Here is a 21,663-nt window from a genome sequence, read left to right as displayed (position 1 = left end):
GCATGAGAAGGTTCTTGGCCTGGATTAGAAGAAGACATAGCAAAGTCATAAGAAAACTGATGTAATAGCTAGGGTTTAATGAAAGATTTAATCTGGGAGGTGGCCTTTATCTCAGGCATTTGTTATGGGTGAGCAGCAGGAGGAGAGAAAGAGGAGTTGGTATGAGAGGTAATTGGATATGCTTATTTCCACCTCTCTGATTTATGTGCCTTTCTCTGATGCTGTACATCAGCATTCATTCAGCTTCCTGTGGAGCTCCAATTTTATATCTCTGCAAAGTTCTTCAGCTAATGCCATAACTCTTCACGTTCCTCCAAATTTTACATCTCAAGTCAGTTTTATTCTTCAACTTGCTTTACTGGTCTTATATTGCACACAGTCTCAGTTAACTGGGAATTTAATCAGTCTTGCTCTTCCACTAGACCTGTGCTGGTTTTGTAGTGATTTGTGTTACTGAGGGCTAAATCAGCCCTTTGCTGTATATGTGAAGACTTGCTGTTTGGTCAGCACCCAGGAGGATTTATTTCAGTTTGAGTAATTCTTAGGAATGCTGAAGATGAAACATTTTTGTTTTGTCAACTTGGTGTTGTTTGCACGAGGAGGACTGAGTCTCGTTCGTGACGGGTTTCTGCTTAGGTAGGATGGAATTTTGATTCCTGGCTCAAGTAGATATTTTAATGACATGTTAATGGACTAATAAAAATGGCTTTTTCTGGGTGTGTGGTTTTTTGAAGATCTCTTCAAAGTTGTCTAGTGTTTGCAACTGGCTACACCAAGCCAAGTTCCAACCCACGAGGAAAGCTTGCCTTGAAAAGAGGCTTTGATTTTGACTGCAGCCTACACAAAAGGGCCACAAAAAGGCTTCGTGTATCAAATCTTAGGAACTCTTTGAGAGTTGAGGGTTTATTTCTTAATGAAGCATTGCTTTAATCTGGTAGTCAAGGTCTGTTTTTAGCATGAGTTCAGGCAGAGTCTTTCAATGTCAGGGCACGATGTGTGCTGGTCCTGCAGTCTGAAGGGTCTTGGGGGCTTTTTTTGGTTGGTGTACCTGTCAGATTGCAAGTCTGGGATATCAAGATTGTTAGTGAAGGCCACTCAGTGAACTCATCTGTATAAAATTAGTTCTGTACAACTGATTGGATAATTTGGCAAATGGAAGGGAAGACTTTGGGTTTGTTTATCTTTTCCTGCATGCTAGACAGGGCGATGATTCAGTTTTGGTTGTGGAGATGTTAAAACAGTCCTTGGATTTATGCATTTCAGTCTCAAGCAGACAAAGACCAAAAGTATTCACAAAACAAACAAAAAAAGGACTGGAATAGAAACCTTGGCTTTTGTGGTGACAATATGAACTCCCAATTTGTGAATAAAGCTGTACAGTTCAGTTCAGTGATGTGGCTAGCTGCAAAGAAACTGCATTTTTACACATTTGGGGCCTTCAGCCATCTTTACTTTCCCATTAAACCCTTTGTCTTGTACCCTACAAAATCTACATAACTTAAAAAAAACCAAAACAGGTCACTTCAAACAATCATGGGCTGCCTAGTAGTAGACATAAACCTCAAACTGCTTATTTGCAATGAGGTCTCATGCAGAGTTCTGTGCAGAGAAGGGGAAGGGTAAGCAGAGCCATTCGTAGAGGCAGCTCAGAAGGGTGGCCTGTGGGATTCAGAGCATTTCCCACCAAATACACCAAAGCATTTGGTCGAGACCTGATTTCACAGAGCAGATTCTGCAATGATTTTAATTGCAGACCACAGTGCTTTGGGGCATCAGAGCAGCCTGTGGTAAATAGCTGATATCTGCTTTTTGCCCTTTTTGGGGAGTTTTTTTCCTTTTTTTTTTTTTTTTTTTTTTTTTTTACACTTCACACTGTTTTTGCCAAGCAGCTTTCTGAAAACCGTTTTTCAGAAGGGCAGAATTTTTGCTGTGGAGACCAGCGTGCACAGAGGGCTGTTCTGCTGGTGTACAGTGTTGCTGTGAGCCACCTTATCTCCAACACCAACTCCACAAGTCAAAGGCTGGGCAGACTTTGAATCGCAGAATCATTTAGGCTGGAAAAGATCTTTAAGATCCTGGAGTCCAACCGTTAACACTACCAAGATTAACCTAACGCTACCAGGAGTCTGAAGCTTGTGCAGAGATGTTTAAACCCTTTGCTTGGATGCATCAGATTTGTCCTGCTTTGTGGAGTTTTATATTTCTCAGTGGTAGGCAGTAACTTCAGTTTCATTTTGTGTACAAGATCTTCATTCCTCTCTCCTCCAAAGCCTCATTGTTCTTCTTTGCTCCATGCTTATATCTTCAAGGAACCAACCCCTGATGCTTGTAACGATTGTGCTGCATATCTCTGTGATTAGAGATGGTCTACACAGAAGTAAATATGAAAAAAAAAAAAAAGTCCTTTCTACGTCGTCAGCCTCCTGGCCTGTGTTTATCTTCTGTCAGAAAGTAAAATGAATGTATCCTGGAATCCAGCTGCCTGTTTGTACAAGCGCAAATGATTAACCTGGAATATCAAAGGGAAGGCCAAAGATGGCTGAAAGGTGTATTTGCCAGCATCCTGCAGTACAACCTTTCCCCCTTCCCATGGAAGATGTGGGCATGCTGCTGGTTTGCCCTGTCTTCAGGAGTAACTTGGGTACTAACCAAAGGCTGTTGTTAGCTCAGCACCTGTCCACATGTAAAAGTCCTTCATTTGAGCAAGGAGGCTTAGCTTTTACTCACAAAGTGTGAACAAATGCAATCCCAGGTGCAAATTTGCCAGCTGGTTTGCATTGGCACAGGCTGGTATCTATGGAATATTTTAATCATTTACCTTTTCCTTTTTTTTTTTTTTTACCTTTCCCCCCCCCCCCACTAGATCTCAAAACACAACCACCTCAGTTTTACGCCTTGCAGCTGAAAACAGTTGTAGCACCTTAGCACTGTGCTATGGGATAGGGGATGTGGTGTGTGGATAAATCCAGTGTTGGAAGCAGAGGCAGCAGTGTGAGGACTCTTGCAGCCTCACAGCCATCCTTAAGAGTGCTGACAGCTCAGGAGGAGGAACCTGCCCACGAAGGCTTTGATTTTGTAGGACGGGTCTGTTTACATGGGGATGTTTGAAATAGTTCCTCGCCCAGGCTGTCTCTCTGCTTCCCTTCTGAAAATGCTGGTCTTGCTGCAGAGATAGGTGTCTGGGTGACGAGGCAGCAGCTTTCTGATGCAATTCTCAGCTGGGTTGTTCAGACATCGGTGCCACTCTGTGCTTTCCTTACTACACCCGTCTGCAGCCTGCTCCTGCGGCACCTCCTGAACCGCAGCAGATGATTCATTCCTGCTTTGGAAGCAGGGTGGACAGCCGGGGGCTGGCAGAGGAACCACTCACCTCGCTCAAGTTACATCTGCATTCAAGAACATCCCCGGGGTGAATACTGACTTTGTACGAGGCTCGTCCTTTCTTCACCTCCTGCCAAATAGGCTTTCACACTTAGTACTTTACCCAGCTGGCTAATTTGGCCTTTGAAATTATCTCAATAATGTCAGGTACTTAAAAAAACATTCCCATCCCTTTATAAATATTCTAATCTAGATGTAAAGACATTGTTTCAGTGTTGTTTGGGATCTGTTCTATTACAAAGAAATAGTTCTTTGGTGCTGTGCAGCAATCCAGAGAGGAGGATAAACAAATAACTGTGTCAAGCCGAAACAAGTCGGTTGACTTTGAGAAGGCAGAATGTAAATGCCCGAGTCGGGAGAATTAGTTCCTTTTTGTAACAGTTGCAACAAATGCAGGGAGATTGCTCCTGCAGACGAGCCCTTTATCCTTTAGAAGAAAGAAAAGACACTTTGGAAAGAGGGCAGAGATGGGCATTGTGCAGAGCGGGTCTCGGTTTCCTGGTTTGCAGATGAATATCCGTCCCCTTCTCCTGCACCACCTCTGATGCAGGGATAAAATTAATAACTTTTTAAGCCTTTATAGCTAAATCTACCTGAGTTCACAGGTTTTGAGCTTGAAGTAGCAGCAGTCAGATCCTGCTGGCAGTCTTGCTAAAGTCCTATTGGTGACAACGCGTTTAAGAACAAATCTGGCCTATGCCCAGCTATACCGGGCAGGGAGGGGCTGTCTGCTTCACTGCTGGCATGGTTTCACGTCCTAGTCTCCCGTTGCTGACCTTTGTCACCTGTTTTGTTACTGGAATTTAGAAATCTATGGCTTTTAAGTGATAAAGCACTCAAAAAAATTTTTGCTCTAGTGGATTTAATATGCAAACAGTGGAACAGAGCCAATGGTCCATCTCGGGCAGCCTGTTTCTGGAGATTGCTCCATAAAGGTTTATTTCAGCTATTAGCTGTTGTGCCAATATTTTTCTTACAAGAAAGAGTAATGATTTTTGCAACCTAAAATTGAGGGTTTCACAGGCTGCAACTGGAAAATTGGCAGCTGTGCTCATGGGCTGCAGACTGAGAGCCTGTGGCAGAGGGAAAAGCGTTAAATGAAAAAAAAAATTAATTCTTCAATAACAGCTTTAGAAACCTATGCTGCTATTTAGCTCTGGAAAGCACACCTGAAATATAGAATAAAGGTAGTAATTATATAGCTAGGCTATATATACAGATAGTTATCGATGCAATGTTTTTCCAGCTCAATAATGTGTTCTTAAAATTGGGGATGGGGAAGTAAAATGAGTTATTTGGTTTAAGAAAAAGAAATAAAATAAATAAAAGTTCTACCACTCTCAGGGCCTTTAAAATTCCTTTTGGCTAGTACTAGAACACACAAGTTCTGATTTTACCTGGACTTATTCCTGGGTTTTTTGGTATTTTTTTCTCCTTTGAAGCACTCACAACAGGAAGAGGAAATTAAAGGTTGCTCTGCCTTGCTGCCATAGAACACTGGATGATGATTCTGTAATCCTGTTTTGTTTCAAATTGAATTGCCATAGTCCTGCAGATTTCACCTTTCCTTTTTTTTTTTGTCAGCTGTTAAAAAAAATAACCCAAGAGAAGCTCTCTCTGGTTACACAGTTTGTCAGCATAAGAAATAAGTAATTTTTAATCCATTCTAAAAATAGTTTCCTGGTGTGGCTGCTTTAATTATTGCTAAGACGGAGGATTTGTGTATTTTTTTCCATGAACATCTGGCTTAAGGAGTGGAGTTCTTTGGGCTGTTTGTTCGACATACGAGGTGAAGCAGTTTTTACTCTGCTAACTGTGTTAGGTGGGAAGCATTGCTTTGGAGCTGCTTCTAGTACAAGTGTCATAAAGAAATATTTCCTCCCCTATTTTTGTTACCGTGCTTTCACTTTCCTCAATATAAGGTGAGATTGAGTGGAAGTCAGGAGGAAGGTGAGATACAGACAAGAAAGAGAAATGGTCTGTGCCAGGGAAAATGTCCCTTTGAGTATCTTTCTGAACATTCATTCTCTTTCTGACAGATAAGAATTGGGGGGGAAACAGACTACCTCAAAACCAGTTAGGTCCTTTACAGTTACCTTCCTCTCTTGGATCCTAGTTTTAGATAAGTTAGAGCTCTAATATTTTCATTTTGGGCTCTGTAAATTATTTTCCCTGACCTGTTGTAAGAGTTTAATGGATACTGAACAATGTGTATTGCTGAGCTTTCACTGAGCAGTCCTTACTGGAAAGCAAATTTAGACTTGTAGCTGGTGATAGAGCTGCAGACATGGAGATTGATGCAGGTTTCCTGATCTCATTTTTGCTTAACCTACTGTGCTATTTAGTGGAATTGCAGAGAGGAAAGTGTCTCATTTGTGGCCTTTTCGAAGGGAAACATCTTGATGCAGATTTTTTTTTCTTTCCCCCCCAGTATATATTTTTATTCCTGAGTGAGATCCTGTCCTACCTACCACAGAACCTTTTTGTATTTGCAAACTTCCACCTCCCATGTTGTGTTTTACAAAGTGTCGTGGTACCTTTTGTGTGCACTGTGTTTGATGGGACTTAGTGTAGAAATCTCTTTCAGGAGTCCCAGAACAGTTTTCTTGGTTCAGAAACTGTTCAGTCTTTATTCTAAAGTGGGTGGGTTCTGAAACAAGGACAACAACAAAACAACTCTTGGTTTAGCATTTGTGTAAGCATGCAGTATAGAAAGGAGGAGGTTTTAATACAAAAGAGCGTTCATTAAACCTTCTGTGTTTTCTAACAATAGAACAAAAGCATCAAAGGCATTTTTCTGTTCATATAAATCTTTATCTAGAGCAAACAATGTTCACATTTAATATTTGGGTGGTTTTTATGAATTATGATCAGGTAGTATTGTAGCTCCTCTGATTGCTGGAAAGGATTTTTCTTCTGGTCTTAAGATGTCTTTGTCTGATGTTTTGTTTTGCAGTATTATGTGCCAAGAACCTTGCAAAGAAAGATTTCTTCAGTAAGTACACCCCTAATTGTATAACTTTCTGCTCTTGATGAATCAGATTGAGTTGTAGATTGTGCATTGCTGTCGGGGCTCAGCTATGTGTGTCGTTTGTTCTGTGACTCCATTCTGGCCGTAACATTGCATTACTACATGAGTACACCTTACTCAGAGTTGTATTTAGATAGTGTACACTCTCAAGTTGGAAAGGCCAAGTACTCTCAAATTCTATTTTAAAGTCTGGCTAATGAACCCACAAGCAGGTTGCTGCTTACAAGTCTGTGTGGGGTGGGTACCAAGAGAATCCATCTCAAAGAGTACTCTGTTTGTAAAGTGTGCCAAGGGTATGAGTAAAGTACCTCAGGGCTGCAGTCTCAATATTATGTTAAAGACAGAATAAAAATGCTTACTTACCACTATACATGTGTTTCCACTCTTGAATTAAGCATGTTTAGAACTGAGTGCAAGGTCCTGCATCTGGTCAGGGCAACCCCAAGCACCAATACAAGCTGGGCAGTAACTACTGGCTTGAGAGCAGCCCTGAGCACTGGAACAGGTTGCCCAGGGAGGTGGTAGAAGCCTCATCCCTGGAGGTTTTTGCAGCCAGGCTGGATGTGGCTCTGAGCAACCTGATCCAGTGTGAGGTGTCCCTAACAGCCCATGGCAGAGGGGTTGGAACTGGATGATCCTTGAGGTCCCTTCCAACCCTAGCAATTCTATGATTCTATGTTTAACCTTTTGTTTGCTAAAACCTTTCACAATTTCTGGCAGAGATTGATCTGCATGTCAGAAGTATGTTACCTAAGCAGGAACTCTATTCTCTACTTTGGATTTAATAAAATAGTTTCAGGATAATGGCAACTTTCCTTTCTTGGGGGGGGGGGGTGGAGGAAGCAGAAGCTCACACTAGCATTATCTCAGAAGAAAGAAAACAAAAAGTCCTGTGTTTAACGGCACTTTTTGCCTTCCACAGGACTTCCTGACCCGTTTGCAAAAATAGTTGTTGATGGGTCAGGTCAGTGCCATTCGACTGACACTGTGAAGAACACATTGGACCCCAAATGGAACCAGCATTACGATCTGTGAGTTGCTTGTTAAGGTCATAAGTCAAAAAACCACTCTGGGGATTTATCTTGTAAATGGAACGCAAGGCTTGGCACTGCAGCTTCATTTTGTGTGAGCAGGGAGAGTCACATTTGATGAGGAGGACTGGGTTGGTTTGGGTGGGTTTTGTTGTTGTTTTTTGTTTTTTTTTTTTTTACAAGAAGAAATGACCTGTTAATAAAGGAGCCTATGGTACTTTAATTGTAGGTGTTTGAATTTGGGAATTTCTGCCACACAGCATAGCTGCTTAGAGAAAAGCTCTGCTGGAGCAGTGCAGCCCAGCTTTTACGAAAGATTGTCCTTGCTGTAGTGATTTATTTTTCTTCAGATTGTTAGAAACAGAAATGGTAAAGTTTTTTGTTAGATTAATCAGCTTGTTGTTAATAGCTTTTAACGGGGCCATCGGGAGTGAAATTCATGTGGCAGCAATATCAATTTCACATGCTGTGTGAACTCATAGTGCAGTAATTCATTAATAACACCATTTCAGGCTTAAGTTCTGCTGTATTTACAATAAAGCAGCATGACCAATGCAGTAAAATGTATCAGAATTTGTGCCAAATAAAGCATTAATTCTGTGGAGTAAAAAGATATTTTAAAAAAATTATTTTTTTCCCCCCTAAAATTATTCTTCTGATGTGTATTTTTCTAGCTACGTTGGGAAGACAGATTCCATAACCATCAGTGTATGGAACCATAAGAAAATCCACAAGAAACAGGGAGCTGGCTTCCTGGGGTGTGTCCGACTCCTCTCTAATGCCATCAGCAGGCTAAAAGATACTGGATGTAAGAGCAAATCCTACCTGGGGCAATCAAGAACCTTTGGTGCCTTGTGCCTGAGTAGTGAATAGAATTCCCACCCGCCCCACCCCAGTGGTTTGTTGATCTTTTTTTCCTGTTCTCCTTTTGCAGACCAGCGTTTGGATCTATGCAAACTAAACCCCACAGATACTGATGCTGTACGAGGCCAAATAGTGGGTAAGAATACTCTCAGCTGAAACTTTCAGCTTCTGGGGGAAATACACCAGGTAGACAAATGCTGCATTACAAAAGAAACCTGCAGTCATTGTTGCTTCTCTGCCTTGTCTGCATTGTTTCTTTGGGCTTTAATGGGATTAAATTACATCACCTGAAAAATTTTGATGGTACTGCTACGTAGGAGTTTTGTTTTCTCTCAGCTGGTAGTGGGAAATCATATTACAGCAAGGGAATCCATCTGGCAAGGCTTCTAATGCCGCTCTGGAATGGTGAATGCTACCGTGCAGCTGCTTCATTTGGGCCAAGGGGGACAGGCAAAGATTCTTCTGTGGAGAAGAAGATCTGGAGTTGTTCAAAGAAATTTTGCAGACTGTGCTTTTAATACCTTTGAGTCGTGTAACTCATTTCCAAATTTCAACAAGGCCGTGCTAGTTTGACACCTAATTTACCCCATTTTGCCTCCTCTTGCTGCCTGCCGCTTGCCTGGCACAAGCTTTTCATTGATGCGCAAATAGAGCTGGCAAGCCCCGAATTCTCACTGTAAGGATGACATCTAGTGGTGAGCTGGTTCTCTCCAGCTTAGCTTTCTGGAGCTTCATGGAACACAGCTCTAGAACCTGACATGTCCCCAAAACCTCTGCCCAGAGACACAGCAGAGTCTCCTTCTCTGGAGAGATTCCAAACCCATCTGGATGTGATCCTGGGCAACCCGCTCTGGGGACTCTGCTTTAGCAGGGGGGGTTGGACAAGATGTCTCCAGAGGTATCTTCCAACCTCCACCATGCTGTAATTTGGTTGGGTTGTGTTTTTTGGTTTGTTTGGTTGTGGTTTGTTTTTTTTTATTCTGTGTTTGATATTTGCAGTAATAAACTCAGCTGAATCTTTGAGAGAGTGGAGCCTCTGGTTTCTCATCTCTCTGTAGAAAAAAAATAAAAATCAGTAATGTTTTAGGGTTATAGAAGCAGATTCACTAAGTGGTGGGCTCCCATGTGTAGGATGTTTCTCTCCTTAATATTTTACCCTGTTATATATGTGGGTTGTTTGGCTTGATGGTGTTTCTAAGGGGACAGTTGTTCTTTCATCATTAACTTGTGTTTGTTTTTTGTTTGTTTTGTTTTGTTTTTATTTCAGTCAGTTTACAGACAAGGGACAGGATAGGCACAGGAGGTTCTGTAGTAGACTGTAGAGGGCTTTTGGAGAATGAAGGGTAAGGATTGCTTTCTTTACACTTAATTAGCAAAACTGGTTTATATGTGGGGGAAAAGAAATGTAACTAACAGTAGAAATATTTACTATCAGCATGACTAATATATTGTCTGGGAATATGTATCAGGTAGTAAAGTTATAGCTGGATACTTCCTTGAAGAAAATAAGCTAAACTAGGTAGGATGTGATCTTTTTTTGTTACCACTGCTTCTGCTTCCATGAGGAATTTGGAATGTAAAAACACTAAGAAAGTTGGGCATGTCTTGGGTTAAAAGTTGCATTACTTGAAGTAATGGATAGAGAGAGAAACAGGTTTTTTTTCTGCATTCACTTCTCTCGTGATGGAAACTCTTGAAGTTTCCCCATTCTCAGGACGGTTTATGAAGACTCTGGACCAGGAAGGCCGCTGAGCTACTTTATGGAAGAACCAGCACCATATACAGACACGACAGGGGCTGCTGGGGGAGGAAACTGTCGCTTTGTAGAGTCTCCAAGTCAAGATCAGAGGCTCCAGGCACAGCGACTGCGGACTCCTGAAGTCAGAGGTCATGTCCAGACCCCTCAGAACAGGCCACATGGCCACCAGTCGCCTGACCTACCAGAAGGCTACGGTAAGAGTTAGTTTTCCAGAATGTGGTGGGTTGAAATTACCTCCCAAAATAATAGTGCCAGACCAGCTCAGTTGAAAGCAAATCTACAAGCACTCTAAAATCTAGAAATATGGAATGCTGTGAATAGGTACAAAATATACACTATTTACATGTACTTACAATTTTGTAAACACAAGAACCTTCCCCCTGGACAAAACCAGGGGGTTACCAACAGCTTCTCCCTCCCTGCTCCCTTCCCTTATCCTATATACAAAAGAAAAGAAAGAGGAGAAGAGCAGAGAGTAGCTTGTTAGTAATTAGCCACAACAAAGCAGCGAAGGTCAGCAAGCTAGCAGAGGCACCAGCTAGTATCTGCTAGAGCAAAGAAGCTGAAAAGAGAGTTAGTTTATACAACTGACTTTGTTAGATATCAGACCAATGGGATTATTTTCCTTTGCATCCATTGGTAATTTCTTTACATGATACCACTTTCCTATTCAACCTGTAGAAAATTTTCCTAGGCACAGCTTAAAACTGCCACACAGGACTATGAAATTGAAGTTATTCTCAAACGACTTCAGAGAAAAAAAATGTTCCTTCTTATAATACATAGATGTGGTTTACCTGTCAGAACACGCAGCATCCATGTGCATTTAATGGGCTGCATTTTGGAAAGGGAACTGAGCAGTGCAGATGGGAGTTTGGCTAATTAGCAGTTGGCTATGCCAGGATACACTGAGGGGTTGCTGGTAAATTAAACATGAGGTTGTGGTATGATGCTGCTAAAGAAAATCCACTGCTAATCTTGGCTGTGTATCTAGGGAGAGTGAATGTAAAGAGCTCTTCAAACTAGAGCAGTAATGCTATTTTTTCCTTCCCCCTTGGCATGTTGTGTAGGTTTGAGCCCACATGTGAGAAAAGATCAGGAAAAATAGAAAAGCAACAAAAGAAGCCAGTAGTACAGAAGATTAGGGAGGGTAAGATTAAGGAGATTTTAAAACTTGGAGAAAAAGAACACAGCAAATCTAGGAGTGCAGAAATCCAGCTTGGGGGCTTTGGGTTGTCTCTAAAATCTAAAAATAAAAATGCAAAGTAAACCATACTGGTGGTTTGGGAGTTTCAAAAGGAACACTTGGAGTGTGTATTCAAATAAACTTGTGAAGACACTGTCTGAGGTCAAAAGAGTCTGTGCTGCAAGAAATCAGGGAGAAGGCTCAAGTACTTCCTCCTAGCTCTGACAGAAAGCTCATATGCTAATGGCTTGAACAACCTGATAATTCTAGGGTTTTATTTTTATTTTTTTTTCAGGTTCTTAATTAAGAATAATCTTTTCTTTTCCACAGAGCAAAGAACAACGGTACAGGGACAGGTTTATTTTTTGCACACACAGACTGGAGTTAGCACATGGCATGACCCTAGGATACCAAGGTATGTATAGTTCTGAAGCCAGATTTTCTGTGGGGCTTGTGTCTCTGTGGCAGTAAGCAGAATCTTTTAAGAGTTAAAATATATGAAATGACCTGTCTGGATTTAAAGGGAGAGCTCCCAGCAGGGGAATAATTTGAATCTGTCTAGTTACCTTTTCACCAGAAGGTAAGAATGACTCTGTGTGAAAGAAAGAATTATCTACTTGTGAATCATGGAAAACAAAAAGGGGAAAAAAAAATATCTGATCCTTCAGGAATTCCCAGTTGAAAATTTGTTCCTAAAATGTCAATTTAACTTTGGGGTTTGGTGAAGCTACAGATTTCTGAATCCTAAATATATTTAATTTTTTTGTTTTGAATATTAAAACTGTTTGGACTTCAAATTGAAGGGGAAAAAAAGTGGCTACTTTCTTAAAGCCCTCATTTCTTGAGTATTGAGTTTCTAACTTTGGCTCTAATCATGTTCCCTCATATATAACTGAAACAGAGATTACTTGTCTTTAAACTTGAAGTGGTGTTGGTTTGGGGTTTTTTATGCTTTAGTCCAATTACTTGCAGCTAGAAAACTTGAATCCTCCACATGATTAATTTAGTAAAGCTTCTTTAAACCTTAACCTGCAGTTAATCCAGGTCTTTGTGCCTAAGGTCTGGCTCTCTTCCTTGAGGATCTCTGAATCTGGCCTGCTTGACTGGACCACCTGCACACCAGATTCAAGAGTGAAACATAAAGTTTGTAACTCCATCAGCTGCTGGATAATCCATGAATGTGACAACAGGATATTAGAAAAGGGATATAATGTAGTGTAAGCAGAAGTGTTGATAAAAGCATAGTATCTGGAAGGATATGAAAAATAAAGTTGATAGGGGGAAATAACTGATGTTAGATTAGCTGGTATCATTGGAAGATGCAATGACAGTGCTCATTCTTCATGTCACTCATGTCAGGCTTCTGTGCCCAAAGCCTTGACTCTTCTTCAAGTGATGCTGATTAGCCTAAGAACTGATACTGTTTCTTCTCTCAAAAAAATCTTAAGAGATGGGTTTTCAGGACCAGGTGGACACAGCAGTATCTTGTGAGTCACAGGTCACTCTTAACGTCACCTAAAGGTGGCTTTCATGCCACCAACTTGCAGTGCAAAGCCCTAACCTTGGTGTTTGGCACAGATGTAGGTTGGAACTTGCTGTAATCAGATCTGCTTGGTGCTTTCAGATGCACAGCTGATTGAAACAAATGGTTACAACCATAATCTCCTTTAAGGAGCCTAACAAAGGCTCGTCTGTCTGTCGGTCTGTTTGTCTTCCTGTGTATCCCTTGCTGGCTTGTACTCAGGGTGACATTACTGAAGCCTTTGGTGTACAAAGTGCTTCTACCATTCTAAAGCCTCTCAGTTTACTGCTTTGTACTGATGGTTAGATTTTGGCAAAGAAATATAAAGAGTGATGCCTTCAACCCTGGATACTGGATAAATCCATACCAGCTGTCTAGAGAATACTTAGCAATAGCTTTTCTGTCTAAAAATAATTTCCAGGTTTCCCTCCTTCATTTTCTTGCCACTTGTAGTGCTTTCCTCTAGTAGGTGGCTGGGACCTTAAGTGTTTTGAGGTTTCCAGGTGTAAATACATCCTACAGAGTGAATTCTCACACTACCTGAAAGTGAGTGACTACCTTTAGCAGCACTTAGAATGATACCTGAACTTTCATAGAATCACAGGAGATATCTATATATATTAAAATACCTAGGATGAAAAGAGTGAATGTGTTAGTAAAGTCTTCCTCTCAGTGATTTATCAGTCAAACAGGCAGGATTCTAACCTTATCTAATTAAAGAGATGATTTTACACTTTTTTTGTGTCTGATCTTAGTATTTGTCTGCCTTAGCTTCTTATTGATTGTTTGGAGACAACGCTTCGTGCAGGGGCTTTTGGTTAATTGTTTGGTTTTCTGCATATGGATCACATTAGGGTTAATGAGAAGTTGTCTGTGATATGAAAAAATGTCTCATCCTCCTTTTACAGCTCTCAGAAGCACTGTCATCACCTAAATGATAAATGATACTCAAGTTCTTGTTAAGCTCTATGGGTTTGTTACTTTCAAAGCCTTTCAAAGACAGAAGGTGTTTTGCTGATTTACCTTTCTGTCTCCCATGCAAGCATAGGGAGTTGCACTGCTTAGATTGCGGATTCTAAGAGAGCTTTAAAACAGCTCTTCTGTCTGTCCTGAGGCTTTCATAGCCTAAAGTCAATCAGCACCAAATTCATTCCCCCTCTCTCATGAATGTAAATTGGTTTCATCTTAACTTCCAAAGTGCTTTAACATTTTGTTTGCTTTTCTCCTTAGAGACCTTAACAGTGTGAATTGTGATGAACTGGGACCTTTGCCTCCAGGTTGGGAGGTCAGAAGTACAGTTTCAGGAAGAATATATTTTGTAGATCACAATAACAGAACCACACAATTCACAGATCCACGACTACATCACATCATGAAGTAAGAACCCTGCCAGATAAATAATTCATGTCAAGTTTGGATCCGTAAACCTCTTATTTTTGTCTAGTGTTAACTACAGTCTGGGAGTCATGAGGAGCTGAAGAACTGCATGATAACAATATTGGGGAACAGTGCTCTAGTCAAGGTCTGAGCATTGCTTCTCAGTGCTAGTTATATCTCAGCTTTTTGCAGACTCTCTTCCAAAATGTTTTTACTATGCTTTGCAGTCCTCAAGTTGAAGGGAGGTCTTGCTTATTTCAGCACAACACTAATCTTTCTAAGCTGGTTTGATAAAATTGCCCCAAGCAGTGCCGGAGCAAATACACAGTTGTGGAAATGCTGGGGTGTGGGGCAGAGGGTCTGCCAGGCAGTCCCACAGCAGGCAGGCATTACCAGTTCTAGCTCTCTGCTAGCTACACTAGACCTGAACTTGCTTCATGCTCCCTTGAGCTCTAGACAACAGGAACATAAAGCCAGCTGGAGTCTGGTCACCTGGTGCTGTGCACAGCCAGTTTGGGTTTAGCAGGATTATAATAATCTCAAGCTCTGCCTCATGCAAAGGCAGCTGAACTGCTACAGAACTGACCCTGGAAGCAGCCTGGCAGTGCTGCTTGTTCCCAAGATCAAGCTTTTTCCTTGATCTGAGTTGTCTGTGCTTGGAGCCAGCTGGAGAATCTATGTAGCTAAAACATATTTTCTCCACAACCCAAATAAAGCACTGATGGATAAGGATGGTTGAATGCATGAAGCTGCAACTATTTGGCACATGTGCATCTTTTTTTTTTTTTTCTGTAACTATACATGCAGTCTTGTACTGTGCCAAGAATCTCCAGCCATATCTTGCATGAAGCTGGAGTAAAGTTCATTGTAGTTGTTAGATAATCCCATTTATAAAGCTGTTGCTCCTTTAGACACCTCTCTTTGGGTTGCACTCTTTAAAGTTGTCTTCATATGGAAAAAATACGACACAAACTTTTTTCAGTCAGCTTTCAGTGGCTATGCTTCACAGCCTGCCACAGTGCATTGCCATATAAAATCTGAGCTGAAAAACACTGAAATTATTTCAAAGAATCATAGAATCAGTCAGGGTTGGAAGGGACCACAAGGATCATCTAGTTCCAACCCCCCTGCCACGGGCAGGAACACTCCACACTAGATCAGGCTGGCCAGAGCCTCATTCAGCCTGGCCTTAAACACCTCCAGGGATGGGGCCTCAACCACCTCCCCAGGCAACCCATTCCAGGCTCTCACCACTCTCAAGGTGAAGAACTTCTTCCTCACGTCCAGCCTGAATCTACCCACAATTATCTGCATTCCTTATGTCCCTGAGCACTGGGAAATGATGCTATGGAAGTTACCCACCTGAATATGTTTCCAGGTTCCTCTTAGAGAAGCTTAATCAGTCCTTCTATCATTGCTTTAAATAGTCCTTGTTACACTTCTGGAATAAATATCTTACTTTTTTTTTTTCTTCCCCCAAAGCCATCAATGCCAGCTAAAAGAGCCCAGCCAGCAGCCTCTGCCAGCTCCAAATGAGGGATCACTAGAGGATGGTGAGGAGTTGCCTGCACAGAGATATGAAAGAGACTTGGTACAAAAGTTGAAAGTTCTTAGACATGAGCTCTCTCTTCAGCAACCACAGGCTGGCCACTGTCGCATTGAAGTATCCAGAGAGGAAATATTTGAGGTATTTGATTGACTTTTGCTGCTAACATCACCTTTGTTACTCAAGAGTTAAGTAAAACTGATCTTTGATTATAGCAAGTTTGCCTCAGAGAGAGGCAGTGAATACCACCAAGTGTAACAGGCTTGTCATTGCAGTCTGCTTCAGATCAGCATTTCAACAGAACAGTGTTTTCTGCAGTTGAGTGACAAATCTGTGTTACATAAATGCATCTTAGTAGACAGCTGCAGGAAGGAAATAGAATAGCTAATTGTAAAAAAATCCACCTACAGGAATCCTACCGTCAGATAATGAAGATGAGACCAAAGGACTTGAAAAAGAGGCTCATGGTGAAATTTCGAGGAGAGGAAGGCCTGGATTATGGAGGAGTAGCAAGGTGAGAGTTGGGGGTTGTCTGCCACTTTTTAACTGTAACACTGTCCTTAGAGTGACCTGTGGCTGATGCAATTGCCTTTCAGATTCTCAGTTAATGGCATATGTAAGCTATTTGTGATCTGCTGTATGGGTAGCACTTGTAGCTTTGCTCTTCATATCATGGGAGATATGAAGAGCAAAGGGGAAGCATGTGATTTACAGTTGTCCCACAGCCTTCCTGGTATCAAAGGCTCATACTAAATCACAGAATGAGAGAATCACAGAGTGTTAGGGGTTGGAAGGGGCCCCCAGAGATCATCAAGTCCAAGCCCCCTGCGCAAGCAGGGTCACATAGGGCAGGCCACACAGGAATGCATCTGGGTGGGTTTTGAATGTGTCCAGAGAAGGAGACTGCACAGCCTCTCTGGGCAGCCTGTTCCAGTGCTCCATCAGCCTCACTGTAAAGAGCTGTCTCCTTGTGTTCTCCCTTGCACCCGTTGTTCCTTGTCCTGTCACTGGGCATCACTGAAAAGCAACTGGCTTTTCCTGATGTGCACCACTCAGATATTTCTAGATGTTGATCAGATCCCCTCTCAGCCTTCCCTTCGAAGACTAAACAGCCCCAGGTCTCTCAGTCTTTCTTCACAGGAGAGAGTATAGGTGGTATTTAGGAGTGTTTGGAATTAACACCTGACTGAGGTGTTTGTTTCCCCTCCTCTCCATGTGTACTCTGTTTTCATCACCATTACCCAGCCAGTGTAAAAGACTTGTTCAGGCTAAGCTGCTGATATTGGAGAAAGTGCTGATCCCAGCAACAGGCTCCAGTTTCATAAGTGAAAGTGTGATCAGGTCAAAGTGATCTTTCAAGAGGGATATAGGCTGTGAAGTAAAATCCAAATGGCAGTGAACATTTTGTTAAATGTAGCTGTCTGCTTTCCAGTGAATGGATTGCAAGACAATAGGTGTTCCTTCTTGTTACATCTCAGACACCTTCAGGAGAGTCTTCTTATCTGGTGGAGCAAGAGTGGAGATGAAGTAATCCTCAATAAAGCCTAAAATTTTAGAGAAGATTTGCCTCTGCCTTAATAATTCCCTGTGGGTGGCATTGGATGGGAGGTGGCATTGGATGGGAAGTTCTGGACTCGATTGTAGCATCGATTGTAGCATCGTGCTCAGCGTTTGCAGTGGCTCAGATGCTTTGTGTAAATTCACTGAGAAGTCTCTCAAATCCACAAAGGCTGCATCACCCACTTGGGTGTCTTTCAGCAGCCCATCACTGGACAAAGGAAAGAAGCTGGAACATTCTGAGCTGCCTTACCCGAGGCAACCCTGTGTGTCTCTGCTGTTGACATCCTCTTGCCCTGATGGCTTTTGTAATTGCCCATTTGCTTCAACAGACTCTTTCAGATCAGGAAGACTCCACTTCTAAGCACTGAAGTTGATTGTTCTCTCAGAATATTTTGGGCTTGGGATGAGTCCAAATTTAATAATAAAGAGCTATTTGTCATGGTGAGTTGGGAGGTCAGAAATAGCTTTAAGTCCCATTCAGGTCCTGGTATGTTACTGTGGTAAGAGAATTTACCTAACACCTCCTCTTCTGATCTCTGAAAGCAGAGATTCTTTAGTCACCCTTGTAAAATCAGCGTTTCCTTAGTGATTGAGCTGATGTTAAATCACAGACTTTTAAAAAATATTTTTTTATACTGCATAGATTGCAGAGGAGCAGGTCCCTTAGCTTCCAAAAGCCTGAACTCTGTGTTTGGAAGTGGATCTTGTTCACAGGTTGTTGATGGCATTGGGATGTGAATCCCTTAAGTACTTCTAAACTAAGCCAAATCTGCATGTGAGTGGAGTAAGAGACTTTGTGGATGTTTTTAAGCATACCTTTTGGTCTGCAAATGGAGGGTGATGGAAGGTGATCTGATTTTAAAATGAGCACTTCATAACTTCATAACTGCTGATTCACAGGAATGGTCCTGTCTGAAACTTCAGTGGAAGTTGCACTAAATTTTTTTTTGTTGTTGTTCTCTTCGGACAGAGAATGGTTGTATTTACTGTGCCATGAAATGCTGAATCCCTATTATGGACTCTTCCAGTACTCCACAGATAATATTTACATGCTGCAAATCAATCCAGACTCTTCTATCAATCCTGTGAGTATTAACTTCTGAGGGACTTACCTACTTTAATAGATCTCCCCTGCAGCCTTTTGTTACAGCTGCTCTTCCATGACAAGTGTGTAAACTGAAGGGTAAAGCAGAGGAAGAATGTTATAATGAGTCTTTTACTGTGAAGCAGAGGGGGTTTTGTGAGGAAATTAAAAACACGACAGAGGAGATAAGCTTCAAGGACAGTCTAATTTCTTTGAGGCTCCTCAGTGCTGACTGGGATGCAGGGTGATTCTGAGCAGATACACATAGGTGAAATTCATCCTCAGGGTGGATGCAGGTGGCTGTGTGAACAGTGTTCTAAGCAGTGTCACCCCATGGCTGTAGGGCTTGTGTGCCTTTGCTTGCCCTTTCTCAGTGAGCTGCTGTGCTTGCTTTTTTTTTTCCCTTCTTCCTGGAGGATTGGTGTTGATGCAGACCCTAAAGGAGCAGCAGTTCTGTATTAGTACAGGGGAATTTTTCCTGACATGACATTTCCTGACATTTGCTCTGTGAGATGGGGGAGGAAGATTGGAAGAATCTCAACCAGCCTCAGTTTTCAAGTCAGTTTATAAGCAGCATGAAAGACGTGAAGGAAGCAAATGCATGGCCTGCTTCCTCAGGAGCAAAAAAGATTGGGATGGTTAAACAAATAATAAAGTCATTTGTTTGAAGTTGTTGTACCTTCTTGGATTCTGGGGGGTTTGTGGGGATTTTCTGTTTCCAAATTTTGCCCTTTGAGGGGCCTAGAGGACTTGTGTCTAGTTTATTAGTCAGATGCACAGAGACTTGTTTGAGGCATTTAATCCTTAAAAGCTTCTGTTCTTGGTTAAGTTATGAGGACAAGTGGTGGCTCCTCCTGCCCAGAGGGTTGTGGATTTCTTGCACTGCAGATGCACTGATGGTGCAGTCAGAACCACAAGATGTCAGTGTCTTCCCACTGCCTGATTGTCAATCCTCTCTCCCTGCAGGACCATTTGTCTTATTTCCATTTTGTTGGTCGGATAATGGGTTTGGCTGTGTTCCATGGACACTATATCAATGGGGGCTTCACAGTTCCCTTTTACAAACAGCTTCTGGGGAAGCCCATTCAGCTCTCTGATCTGGAATCTGTTGACCCAGAATTACACAAAAGTTTAGTCTGGATCTTGTAAGTACCAATGTTCTCACTGTAGAGAAGATGGGGTAGAGCTTGTTGGCAATGGTGAGGTAAAGCTTTACAGAAAATGTCCTCAAAAACCTTGCAGTGGTGGAGCTCTATGCAAATTGTCAAACTACTGGGTTTGTGTCAAAAAGATCCAAATAATGGAGGAAAAGTTTTCATTGCAGCCTCATCTTGCAGCAAAATAGATTTTAATTAGATCATGAAACCTTGCATGGGTATGGTAGAATATCTCACTGTCAAAATCCAAAGCCAGAACAGTTCTGAGGGGAAATACAGCCTCGTTCAAAAGAAAACCAACTTTGATTAAAATGGAAATAATTTGGGCTTCTGTATGCTTACAGTTTAGAACAAAATCCAACATTCAATGGAACTCTTCAGCTTTGCATTGTCTCCATTTCTCCCACATGATGTTTTGTATTTCAAGGCAGTGGTGGTGTTGTAAGTCCACTGCATGTGATCTCCTCCATCTTGGCTGCCATCCATGACAGTAGATCAGGTTATTGCTGTACATACACTGACCACATATCAGATACTGCTGTATACAGAGTTTTAGTCACTATCCTGAGAACTTGTAGAATTGGATGGATGATCCACATCTGATCAGGCTCTTTCTGTATAGTTAAATGCATGTGGAGTTAGTGACTGTGGTATGAAATGCAGCTGAGTGGTTACTGAGGGCTTACTAAGGGTTCAAATAACAAACTGCCAACCTCACTGCTGAGAGTCACCCAAAAATCAACAACATTGGATTTGCCCTCTGTCTTTCCATTGCCAGGGAGAACGATATCACCCCAGTTCTGGATCATACATTCTGTGTGGAGCACAATGCTTTTGGGAGGATTCTGCAGCATGAGCTTAAACCAAACGGCAGGAATATTCCAGTGACAGAAGAGAACAAGAAAGAATACGTCAGGTATTGCAGAATAAAAATCATTTCCTGCAAAGGTAGGGGAAAGAAGGTAGTAAACAGATGATTTTTTTTTTTTTTTAAATAGTGAGACTAATGAAATAAGTATTTGGGGAGGAAGCACTGGAGTGGTGAATGCCAGGAGTGTTTTCACACAAAGCACTACTGTAAGAGCCGGGAAGATGAAGCTGTGATTTGTACTTTGGTTCTTCTGGTGATGGTGCAATGTTTAATTGTTGATGAGAAAAGGAACTGATAAGCACTTCTTTCATAATACAAAATGTGTGTTCTAAAGCAAGTTCCTCTGCAGAGTGAGCATTTCCCAGCTCTCCTGGGTGGGTAGAATCCCACCCGTCAGCTCGTCATCCCTGGCGCTGTTTTTTCCCCCCAGGTTGTACGTAAACTGGCGCTTTATGAGAGGAATAGAGGCACAGTTCCTGGCTCTGCAGAAAGGTTTTAATGAACTCATTCCTCAACATCTCCTTAAGCCCTTTGACCAGAAGGAACTGGAGGTACATGTTTTATCCACGTGGAATATTGTTGTGTCGTGTGTTTGATCCACAATCCAGCACTGATTTTTTTATAGAACCAAACCAAAACATAAACCAAACCTCACACATCTTGTTCCAGTTTACATCCCAGAAAGCTGTGTATTTGTTTAACCAAACCCTTTTTGGTTTATTTATGCATTTTTTGGGTTAAGATGATCGAGAGGGCTATTTAAACAGAGAAAGGCAAATACACCACATTGCCTAACCAAGAACTAATGCTCAAAGCAGGTGGTCCGAGCAGGGAGGGCTTCCTCCGAGCTGCAAGCTTGAGGAATTGTTGGCAAGACCTAACGTGTTATCTACCTCAGAGCTTGTTTTCATACATGGCTGTTTCTATATGCACACAGAGTATGGTTTACAGGGACTAAAATAGAAGTGTAGTGCATATAGAAAAGAAATTTGTCTGTCTTCTCATTTAATCCTGAGGTGGAGAATGCTGCCTCTTCAAATAATTCCTGTTAGAGCAATTTTCCCTCTTGTCTTTGCCCTTTTAAATAAAATGAGGCAACCTGTGGAACATCATGTGTGAGGCTGGAAGCACCAGCTTCGTGCTAGCCCTTTGTGCATGCTGATTAATCCCATGAAGTTACTGCATTCCATTTGCTAGCAGCTTGAAAAGGCAGATTAAAAATCCATTCAATATTTCAGTGCCGTCTGCGTCAGAGCAGACACAACTGCCCTGGGAACATAAATGATTGTAAGTG

General features: G+C 41.8%; 1 protein-coding gene across 1 annotated transcript in view; it reads left to right on the top strand.

Annotated features, from left to right (window-relative positions):
* The window catches only part of SMURF1 (SMAD specific E3 ubiquitin protein ligase 1), a 48,657-nt gene that overhangs the window by 24,014 nt on the left and 2,980 nt on the right, over positions 1-21,663 (top strand). The window contains exons 3-16 of the mRNA XM_054390871.1: positions 6,338-6,376; positions 7,335-7,443; positions 8,118-8,251; positions 8,378-8,443; positions 9,575-9,650; positions 10,022-10,260; positions 11,583-11,667; positions 14,005-14,151; positions 15,634-15,838; positions 16,108-16,211; positions 18,228-18,342; positions 19,308-19,486; positions 20,277-20,414; positions 20,800-20,920. Coding sequence (XP_054246846.1) covers positions 6,338-6,376; positions 7,335-7,443; positions 8,118-8,251; positions 8,378-8,443; positions 9,575-9,650; positions 10,022-10,260; positions 11,583-11,667; positions 14,005-14,151; positions 15,634-15,838; positions 16,108-16,211; positions 18,228-18,342; positions 19,308-19,486; positions 20,277-20,414; positions 20,800-20,920 — 1,757 coding nt within the window. The remainder of the gene's footprint in view (positions 1-6,337; positions 6,377-7,334; positions 7,444-8,117; positions 8,252-8,377; positions 8,444-9,574; positions 9,651-10,021; positions 10,261-11,582; positions 11,668-14,004; positions 14,152-15,633; positions 15,839-16,107; positions 16,212-18,227; positions 18,343-19,307; positions 19,487-20,276; positions 20,415-20,799; positions 20,921-21,663) is intronic.

This window comes from Indicator indicator, chromosome 22 (genome assembly GCF_027791375.1).
Source record: "Indicator indicator isolate 239-I01 chromosome 22, UM_Iind_1.1, whole genome shotgun sequence".
NCBI lineage: Eukaryota > Metazoa > Chordata > Aves > Piciformes > Indicatoridae > Indicator > Indicator indicator.
The sequence above is the reverse complement of the archived record's forward strand: the minus strand, read 5'-3'. Positions and strand labels throughout refer to the sequence as shown.